We start from the raw sequence: 10576 nt of genomic DNA, 5'->3' as shown, positions 1-10576 counted from the left end.
ACGCGAAATCTGTTCGCATGGGGCTGAAACAGCAGCACATATTATGTTCGAGTGCCCTTTTGCCAATTTTTTTTTAAAAAACCCCTCTGTCTTCAAAAGAATACAATTTTAAAACAGTATTATGTTTTAGTATATTACCTTTGACCAATTTTAGATTAAAAAGTACAAATATTTATAACATAAAATAAATATTATTAGATTAACTACAAAATATATTTCCATAATAAATTAATTTGAGGTAATAAATATGAGTATTATTTACTAAAAATTTAATTAAACGTAAAGCACTCAAAGTGACGTGCCACCCATAGTTGTATTCTTGTAGCGACTTAACGTACGAGCAGGACAAGGGGAGGAGCGCAAAGTACAGAGCGCGTCGCCATCACGTACGGCCGCGCCGAGCGTACGACAGACGCCGGCCGGCAAGGCATTTACGGACGACGGTCCAGCTCGCGGCGGCTCGCGGCGGCGCCTCCAGATCCCACGCGGCCGGGCCACCGCACTGGCACTGGGGAAGGGGAATGAACGAAGCCTGGGCCCTGGCCGCCGAATGAACCGCATGCTGTTATCGTACAGGGGCCGTGGAGGCCGGTTCGACCCGGTGGAGTGGAGCCCGGGCGGCCGCGGGTGGGTCGCGTGGCCGCTGGGGAGTCGCCGGCAGTAGTCACAGCCCAGTTAGCAAGCAAAGCTACCTCCAATTCTCCGGTCAAACACCACGCCCAACAACTGCAGGGTGGTGAGTGGAGACCACCACCAGCAGGCACCATCAATCAAGCCGACGACGGAGAAAACTTTCCAGGCGAGGCGACCAAAGGCTACTACTCTACGTCGGAATGTCGGAGTCGCCGGGCCGAGTGCCGATGCAGATGCCGGCGTCGCTGCCCGCCTCGCCTTTTCCCTGCTGTTCCCTTAAAAAATCAAAAGGTGCTGGATCTTGTATGTATTCCTGTGAGTTGGTTCCATCAGATTAGCATCTAGGTACGGAAGGGTAATTCGAAACCTCCCCTTTGAGCTAAGTCGCGCACGTACTAACCAGCTGAATTGTAATGGCGTTATTGCATGTTTCTCGGAATAATTATACTTGTTTCATTTCAAACGTCAAGATCTATAGGGTAACAGTTCGGCGCCGAGCTTGACGCCAAGATCTATGACGCCGAGGCCTTGTCCACGTTGGTGCCAGATCACCGCTGCATCCGACGCCTCGCCGAGACCTCGGCGTCATTGGCCATGACGCCGAGATGTGTTTCCTCGGCATCAAAAGCCATGGCGACGAGGTCAGGGTCCATAAACGAAAATCAAATCAACAGGGATCTATTTATGAATATTTTTCAAAAAAATAAGAGCTGAAAAATTAAAAAAAAATCGGACGCCATACGCGAGCAGACCAGCTTCGAGCTGAAAGGCCGAGAGGGGAAAGCGGAGGGAGACGGACTAGCGGACGGCTCCGTTTTCTCCTGCGTGCGGCTCCGTTTTCTCCATTTTTGGAGGGAACGAATGGATGTCCTCTACGTGCGCGGAAACACGGAAGGGGACACACAATCCAACACATACCGATCGGTCACAGCCCTACATGCTAATTGCTGCTAGCGATCGTTTTGGAAACTGAGAGGAGAGGCAGTCTCAGCCACGCCTGGAAATGGAATGGTTGCTCCTCTCCTCTCCTGCTCATGGTCCTGGGCTGTGGGCTCCTGCTTGGAATTGGATAGGGTCAGTGTCACAGAGATGTGGAGAGGCGAGAGGCGGCAATCCCTGTACCGTGCCGGGCGTACATCGTCCCTTCGAGTTTTCCGAGAGCGATCTCGCTTCTGCGACTGCCTCTCGCCTCTCGGCGAAAAGGTTGGCGACTTTTCCTTTGGCTTCGCTGGCCTTTCGGAGAATACCCACGTGCACATGCGTAAGTCCATCTCCAACTACCCTGATCCAAAATACAAGATCTATTCATCTTTTGAGTAGCACTATAAGCAAAGAGTTTAATACATATTTTTGATTTTCTCCGACAACAAGACCTAAAAAACAACTTTTTCTATAAATAGGTCTCTAGGAGAGAGAATACTCAGACTTATGCCTCTTCTGACATCTAAAATAGGTCTTCTATATAGGTACTTTATTAGAGGCTACAGCTATTGTGTCAGAGACCTATTTTGAATTTGGGTTAACGTCGCTGAGACAGCCTAAGGCCACTTGTCCCGGATGACGCGACGAGATCCAGGCCCAGCGAGGTCACGCGTGACGCCATGTCGACCTGGTGGTGGGGCCCGCCCGGGTCAGCCTTCAACCATTGGCAGAGGCCGCTTTCGGCACCGGAAACACGAGGGGAAAAGCTCCATCAGGCGGATCAGCGCCACGACTTCAGTGACCAGCAGCTTGCTAGCTGACAGCGGCGGCACGGACGACAGCACCGGGACCGTGAGGTGGCTCCGGCGGTCCGGCCTTCTCGAAGGCTAAAATCGTATAGGCTTGCACTACCGGACTTTTACCATTACCATTACCATGGGCTAAAAGTTGGTGGAGGACGCCAGGACGGGGACCGGGGACGGCTCCCAAATCGCCAAATCCCCCAATCAATGAACCGAATCCGGGCTACTGCTGCTGCTCGCCGTACGTGTATATCGTGTAAAACGTAGGATGAACAGATAGATACTGTGGCCCCCGTTCCGTGCCCGAACGTTACTTCGAGCCGGGGTAAGGGCAATCGCAGCGCCGACACGGCCGGGACACGCCCCCTGTTGTCGAATCCCATTGGTTTGCTTCGCTGCAGCGGCATACAGCGGTTAGCTAGTTAGTAGACCTGATCACAACCGACCCCACTGAAAAAGTATTACTAGATGGGTTCCGATCATAATTTTCTATACAGAACAACTATAACATTGAGTTCCACTAAAAAAACTATTACATTGATCGAGGTCCCGTTTGTTAGAGCTTCAGTTTCTAATGGCTTCAGCTTCTCTAGCGCATTCATTGTTCATGCACTATTCACATGAGCTTTTTTCTATCTCATCTCTCATCTCACAGAGCCAGTGCCAGCAGTTGAAGCCAAAAAAAAAACTAGCTTCATGTCGGTGTTTCGGACCGGGGGTCCTCAACCAACCAGTGAATTTGTTCTGCGTGCTCCCAATTTCGGATGGTGATGCAAAGAGACACAAGGTTTATACTGGTTCAGGCAATCGAGGCCCTACGTCCAGTCTGAGAGGTCGATCTTGTATTCCTTGCACCGAAGTGCTCGTAGTAGGGGGTTACAAGCTAAAGGAAAGAGGGAGCTGGTCCCAGGTCTCGGCAGGGTGTCGTGCGGACCGCTTGAGACGTTGCTCTCAGGCGGCAGGGATGTGCGTGTGTGTGTTACAAGGTGTTCCCCCTCGTCCCCCTAAAACGGCCCAAGTCCTCTCCTTTTATAGCCTGAAGGGAGGACTAGGACGGTACATGAGCTAACTATACGGCGTCGTGTGAACAGAGGCGGCGTGTCCGGGCCCTGTAGCCTGTTCCTGTGGCGGCGTGGTCGTCGAAGTGGTCCGTCCTTGGAGCACTGGAGCGGCGTGGTCGTCCCATCAGATTCTGTGCGTCGTGGGAACCCCGGGACTGCCTCGGAGTGGGTGCGGTGGTGCACGTGCAAGCCACTGTGGACGGACTGTGTACGAAGCCGAGACTTGGTCGGTGCCGAGGCTGCACCTCGGTGGAGGGGTCTCGGCAGGCGCGAACCCCAAGATCGCCGAGACCTTGGTGTACAGTGCCGAGGCCGCGAGCGGGCGGCTGATCGTGGGCACAGCGTTAGGACACAGTGGCCGGTAATCCTCGCCGTACCCTGTCCCAGCTGGTATGGCACCGATCGTGGACACAGTGTGAGGACACAGTGGCCGGTAATCCCCGCCGTGCCCTGTCCCGGCCGGTATGGCGCTGATGTGACATCGGGTCGCGTCGGCCATTCTGTGGCGTTGAGCCGTCGTCTGGCTGAGATTGCGGGAGTGGTTGAAGCATTAATGAGACATGACGCATTGTCTGGAGGGTCGGTCGAGGCGGCGGGTGACGGGACACGGAGACTGAGGCCTCGCGCGAGATGGAGATCGGGCTCCTTGCTGAGGCCTTGCGCGAGACGCCTCGCGCGATACGGAGAATGTACCCCCTGCCGAGGCCTTCCGTGGAGAGCCTCGGGCGAGACGGAGACGGCGCCCCCTGCCGAGGCCTTCCTTGGGGAACCTCGCGTGAGGCAGAGTTTGTGTCAGGATGCCAAGACCTCCTGCTCGAGGCTCGAGGCGAAGAGGAGGAGGACCCAGTGGACTCGGTCGTAGCAGGTGAGGGGCCCACGGCTTACCTTCTAGCTTTATTTTTTAGGTGGGATTTCAGCGACCCATTTGATGTTTGCTTGGGGTACCCCGTTCTAAGGTACCCGACAGTAGCCCCCGAGCCTCGGGGGGAGTGCGTGCACTCTCCCTGAGGGTTTGTCGAGGCTGGGTTTATGCCTGCTCCGTAGGAATTAGTTTGTTTTTTTAGGTTCCGGTGGGTGCGCGCGAGCGCACCCGCCGGGTGTAGCCCCCGAGCCCCTGGAGGAGTGAAGTTACTCCTCCAGGGGCTTTCTCCATTTTCGCGTTTGAGTGAGTAGTTCTTACTGCATTTGCCGAGCCCATAAGCGCAAGTTCGGGTTGCGGGGGTCTCGGCGAGGCTGCAGGAAAAAGCCCTCTAGCCTCCGCACGAAGCGAGAGGTTCGTCAGGGGCCCCCCTGACTTTGGGTATGACCCTCACGCTTCCTTTCGCTCGAAAGGAGGGGTGGAATGTGCCAGGCTACCCTCGAGGGGCGCGAGCGTGGACACTTCCGGTGAGCTGTTATTGGGTAGTACGAGTGGAGGCCCGAGCCCCGTTCGCTAGGGGACGGCTAGCGATCCAGAGACGCACTCCAAAAGTACCAGAGGATTTCTCTAGTGGGTGCCGAGGCCGTTCGCTGGGCCTCAGTGGCTCGGTGCCTCCCTACGGTGGGATCCCATTCGGATACTTTCTTGCCGATCTCAGACACGACTTAGGACGCCCCGAGCGACTGTTCGCTCGGGCCTAGGACATTCGTAGGCTCGCCCCAAAGTCGTTCCTGACTCTGTTGCCCTGGGGTGGCTGTCGAAACCTCTTGGAGGCCCAGCCTTCGAACCCTTGGACCGTAACGGGCTCGGTGCCCTTTTATCGTGTTTTGTAATGAAATCTCTAGCGTGGCTTTGAACCATTTGTCTTGGTCTTTGGGTGCAAGAGGAGCCCCCGAGCCTCCACCTGGAGCAAGAGGACGGTCGGGGGTCTCCTGACTTCTTCATCCGCCCCTCACATATCCTTTTCGTTCAGACGGAGGGTTTGTTTGCCAAGCCCATTCTGGTCTCGGCAAGGTTGCAGGAAGAGCCCCTAGCCTCTGCGCAGAGCGAGAGGGCCGTCGGGAGTTCCCCTGACTTTTTATACGCCCCTCGCGTGTGAGGGTTTGTTTGCCGAGGCCCCTTTTGGGCGTGGGCCCGAGTTGTGGGGTCTCGGCGTATTTGCAGGAAGAGCCCCTTAGCCTCTGCACAGGGTGAGAGGGCCGTCGAGAACTCCCCTGTTTTTTTGTACGACCCTCACGCTTCCTTTTCGCTCGGAAGGAGGGTTTGTTTTGCCGAGCCCCTTTGAGTGCGAGCTGGGGTCGCTGGGTCTCGGCAAGGTTGCAGGAAGAGCCCCCTAGCCTCTGCATAAAATGAGAAGGCCATCGGGGGTTCCCCTGACTTTTTGTGCGACCCTCGCGCTTCCTTTTCGCTCGGAAGGAGGGGTGGAATGTGCCTCCCTACCCTCGATGGGCACGAGCGGTGGCACTTCCGGTGAGCTGTTATCGGGTAGTCCGAGTGGAGGCCCGTACCCCGTTCGCTAGGGGACGGCTAGCGGTCCAGAGACACACTCCAAGAGTACCAGAGGATGTCTCTAGTGGGTGCCGAGGCCGTTCACTAGGCCTCGGTGCCTCCCTACGGTGGGATCCCATTTGGAGACTTTCCTCCGGTCTCGGACACAACTTTGGGCGTCCCAAGCGTTTCGCTTGCTTGGGCCTCGGCCCCGTATGGGCTCGCCCGCGGTCGTCCCTGACTCTGTTATCCTAGGGCGGCTATCGAAACCCTTTGGGGCCCAGCCTTCGAACCCCTAGATCGTAATAGGTTCATAGCCCGGTTCCTTCATACGAAAGGAATAGGCCGCAAGGAATATCTTCCCTATTGGCTCGGTACGGGTGGTGTGCCTTTTGAGGCAGTTTCATAGGGAGTCGAAACGACACCTGCTACCGTAGTGGCCGAGCGTGGCGTGGTGGATGGGACATAACTGTCCTCGCATTTAATGCGGGAGACGTGGGCGTGTGGGCCGGCGAAATCGGCTCGTGGTTAACCACGCCGGATCGGGGGGGAAACTTCCCCGATTTCATCGCCCGTTCGTTTCGCCTCCTCCCTGCATAAATACTCGGGGAGTCTCGCCCCTCCTTGTCTTACCTTGCTTGTATTAGCGTCGCCTTCATCGAGCCGTCGCTAGAGCAGCGGGTGCCGGGAAGAAGAGGAGAGAAGAGCGAGCCTAGGGGGAAAGCGATAAAAAAGCGAGAGCGTGGGAGGGAGAGAAGAAACTCACCACCGCACCTGATTTCTCCATCGCACCCATGGCCGGCGACATCGTCGTTGTCGAGGCGGACCCCTGGGATCCGTCAGACGTCACCGAGGAGATGCTCCAGTCACTTGTCGACGGTGGTCTCCTCCGCCCGGTGACAGACCCCACTAGGCCAGAGTGGATTGCTCCATACGGCGAGCCAGAGCTAAGGCCTCGCGATGGCTACATCGTAAGCTTCGTCTCCTTCCATGAGCGTGGCCTCGGTGTCCCGGCGGACCGGTTCATGCGGGCGCTCCCGCACTACTATGGCGTGGAGCTCCACAATTTTAACCCCAACTCCATCGCTCAGGCGGCTATCTTTGTTGCCATCTGCGAGGGGTATTTAGGGATCACTCCCCATTGGGAGTTGTGGCTCCATCTGTTTCGGGCGGGGCACACTACCAAGCCGACGGGCACGTTGGGTAAGAGGAAGGCGGCGCGGGCCGGAGGCTGCACTCTCCAAGTGCGTTAGGACCGCCTGCACCTCTACATCCCGGCCCAACTTGCGTCCTCCAACCACCGGTGGTACACGAGTTGGTTTTACCTCCGCAACGATGACGGAGGGCTTCCCCCCTACACCGGGCGGATTGTGGGGAGTTGCCCGAAGAAATGGAAGTGGGGTGTCTCGAAGGTCGACCAGCCCAAGCTGGAGCCGCTCCTGGAGGGGCTGGCGAGGCTGCGGGGCCATGGCCTCACCGTGGCTGTGGTCGTGGCCGCCTTCCACCGCCGGAGGGTGCTGCCGCTGATGGCTCGGCGGCGGCGGCTGTTCGAGATGAAGCCGGGTGAGCCCATTGAGGGCACCCGGATGTCCTCCTCCACCCTTTCCGACGAGGAAATTCTTCGTCGGGTGGGGGAGACGATAGAGGCGAAGCTGAGGGGCGGCAACTTGACCCCTATCGTGATGCGGCCATCGCGGGGGTTCCTTTCGCTGGTAAGTCGTGTGCCGCTGTAGCCTCTGAATCTCCTCAGTCTCCCCTTACCCCTTGTTCCCTCATGCGCGTTTGTCGTTCCTTTAGGGGATGAGGGACGTGCGCTCCTCTCCACCGCCTGTTCCCGAGGACGCGGGGCGGCGGGCGGTCAACCGCGCTCACGCCGATGCGCAGAAGAGGTGAAAGGACGCCAAGGCGGCGAAGTGCACGAAGCACATCCTCGCGCGCGAGGAGCTGGATAAGCGCCGCCGTCAACAACGGAAGGACGGTCTCCCGCTGGAGGAATCCCCGTCGACGTCGTTGTCGACGGAGGCCTCGGACGAGAACGACAAGGGCGAGGGAGGGCGAGGTCCCCTGGACCACCTTCCTGACGTCATGGAGGTGGCGCCCGGGGTATTGGCAAGCAGCCCAGCACCCCCGGGAAGGGGAGGAGAAGCGGACCCGGGGCCGGCGGTTGCCCGCTCCGGGGCCGAGGCCGACACGCCCGAGGCGCGGGCGTTAGGCAAACGCGCCGTCAGCCCGGTAAGCTCGGCGGCCGTGGTGGAGTTGGTAGCGGTGGAGGCGACGCCACCGCCCCTGCAGAGGACCGAAGGGGCGCTGGGGTCCGCTGAAGACCGACCAGCGTCCATGGATACGGAGGCGACGCCTCTGCCGCCGCTTCCGCCGCTGCGGATGAGGTTTGCCGTGGCGAAGCGGGGGCCACCCTGTTCAAGGCAAGTGTATTCTTGGCAGGGTCATGGTGCCTTCCAGTCGCTTTTTTGGTTTTGCGCTGACCCTGTAGGTTAATTTTCCTTAGTCGGAAGCGGCCTGCGGACAACCTCCCCTTGGCGCCCCTCAAGGCGCTTAAGGCGAGCCCCGACTCCTCCGCCCACTGGGTGGCGGAGGCACAAGCCGCTATCCAACGTGGCGCGGCGTCGGCAAGGGTCGACCCAAAGGGGCCGGCCGCCCAAGGAGGGGCTGCCGAGGCGGCCCCTACACAGATGAGGGAGGGAGCGCTTCCGCCTCGTGGGGGTGAGGCTCACGAGTCAGATGGGCCAGCGTGCCCTTTGTTGCCAAGGCTCCCGGGGTCTCCGAGGCTGAGGCGACGGAGGCTACGGCGCCCACGATCGCCGAGACCGCGGTGGCCGCGGTCGGTGTCTCTACGTCTGCCGAGGCCACGATGGCGGAGGCCAGAGCCCCCGAGACCGCCGAGGTCGTAATTACAGAGGCCAGAGCCCTCGAGGTCGCCAAGGCCATCGTGATGGCGGCGAGGCCGTCTGTGCAGGAGGCGGAGATGCAGGCGGCGGAGGCCTCTGTGGTGCCCTTGGTTCAGGGCCCGCCGCTATTGCGAGAGAGCGCCCGGGAGGCGGAGGTCTATCTGATCTCCTCCGACGATACTTCCCAGGCGCGGGAGGTGGTCGACGCCGAGGAGACCGATGCCATGGAGCAGCCAGCGCCGCTCTTGGGCGAGGGAAACTCGGCCCTCGTGCGGGTCCGACCCGAGCCTCGCGGGTGGGATCACCCGCGGGTACTGTGGCAGAGCTGGGACGACCCTGAGGGGGATCCTCTGTTTGCCCTTGAGGACGCGGCCGAGGGCAGGCGCTGGAACACCTTCGAGCAGTACCGCCAGCTGGCGAAGCGGTCGCTACGGACGGCGCTGTCCGTGGTGGCCGACGAACTGCCCGGAGTCGCCTAGGTTCGTGTTTTCCTTTCTCGCGCGACGTTTCCTTTCCTGATTTTGTTGCGACCAATGACCCTCGTTCTGCTTCCCCAGGAGCTCGAGACCCGGTCGCTTGGGAAGTCGGTCTTTCTCCGACTAGAGAGGGGCGTCTGGGACCAGCTTCAGCGGCAGAGGGGCCTTCTTGCCGACGCTAACGAGCTTCTGTCGGCGCGAAGCGCGGAGGTGGAGGACCTCCGCCTTCGCTGTGCCGATGCGAAGGTCGAGGCGGCCACAACCCAGACGCAGCTCGCCCCCTTGGTGGAGCGGGTCAAGGAGCTGGAGGAGGAGCTTACCCGCGCGGTCAGCGATCGGGATGCCTTCAGGTCCCGGGCCGAAGAAGCGACGGCCTCGGGCAAGGCCCTCACCGGGCAGCTAGGGGTAGAGGAGAGTGCGCACCGGCTGACCAAAGGCGCTCTGAACGAGGCCATTGCTGCGGTTGAGGCCTCGCAAATCGAGGCTGTGGTTTTGAAGGGGACGGTCGAGGGTGAGTTCCAGTCCCCTTGTTTTGTTTCCTTTTCCTTATGTTTGCTCCCTGACTTCCTTGTATGACGCAGAGCTGGGAAGTGAAGCTTCCAGGGCGGCCGAGGCCTCTAGGTTCGAGGCCCAACGGTTGAAGGAGAAGGCCGAGGCCTGTCAAGCCGAGACCCGTTGCTGGGAGCAGAAGGCCAAGGGTGAGTTCCGTGGGCTTCCATCCCTAACTTAGGTTGTCCTTTCTCTCGCTCGACTTCATTCCATTTTCCGCGGTGCAGAGTCAGAGGCGGAGATCATTCGGGCCGCCGAGGCTTCCAGCACGGTGCAGACGGTGCTCGAGACCGAGATCGGGGAGCACGAGGCGCTGAAGCGTGCTGCCCTTTCCGCCTGCGAGGCCTTGGAGGTCGAGGGGGTTCAGTCAGGCAGCTCCCTTGGCAGCCGCTTGATTGTGCTGAGCAGCCAGATGCACGAGCGGCTCTGAGGGGCACTGCACACGGGTGTCAAGCGGGCGCTGGCCGTCATCTCCTCTCACTACCTTGGCGTCGACCTCCCGGCCATCAGTGATGGCTATGTTTTGCCTGATGATGACGAGGAGGCCAACGCGGCGGTGGCGAAGTTGATGGAGGCGGCGGAAGGCCCTGGCACAGCGCTGGCGATGCTCTTCAAAGAGGAGGTGGTTCCTCCCTTACCATCTGCCGGTGCTGAAGGCCCTGAGCCTTGATCTGGGCCCCGAGGGCTATGTAAAAATAGAATAGGGGTTATTTTTTGTATCGTAACGCTTGTGGCCGTCGAGGCCTTTACTTTTGAAGTACTTGTGTTTCTTAGTTGTTTTTCTTATGTTTCTGAGCCTCTGCCCTCTGTTGCTCCTGAT

The 10576-nt window shown here is 59.0% G+C and overlaps 1 protein-coding gene across 1 annotated transcript; it reads left to right on the top strand.

Moving 5' to 3' along the window:
• Positions 1–8694: 8694 nt before the first annotated feature.
• On the top strand, positions 8695–10186 carry LOC136511298 (uncharacterized). Its single transcript, XM_066505418.1, has 5 exons — positions 8695–8841; positions 9289–9314; positions 9558–9718; positions 9789–9905; positions 9984–10186. The coding sequence occupies exons 1-5, from the start codon at positions 8695–8697 to the stop codon at positions 10184–10186; spliced, it is 654 nt and encodes a 217-aa protein (XP_066361515.1).
• The last annotated feature ends 390 nt before the right edge of the window (positions 10187–10576 follow it).

This window comes from Miscanthus floridulus, chromosome 16 (genome assembly GCF_019320115.1).
Source record: "Miscanthus floridulus cultivar M001 chromosome 16, ASM1932011v1, whole genome shotgun sequence".
Lineage (NCBI taxonomy): Eukaryota > Viridiplantae > Streptophyta > Magnoliopsida > Poales > Poaceae > Miscanthus > Miscanthus floridulus.
Note: the sequence above shows the minus strand (reverse complement) of the source record. Positions and strands in the feature narration are given on the sequence as shown.

Excerpts from the sequence above, each read along its gene's own strand:
- LOC136511298 (XM_066505418.1), top strand. The coding sequence starts at position 8,695 with ATGGCGGAGGCCAGAGCCCCCGAGACCGCCGAGGTCGTAATTACAGAG. Across the intron at positions 8,842-9,288 it reads AGGCCTCTGTGGTGCCCTTG|GAGCTCGAGACCCGGTCGCT; the intron begins GTTCAGGGCCCG and ends CTGCTTCCCCAG. Across the intron at positions 9,315-9,557 it reads GAGACCCGGTCGCTTGGGAA|GTCCCGGGCCGAAGAAGCGA; the intron begins GTCGGTCTTTCT and ends GGATGCCTTCAG.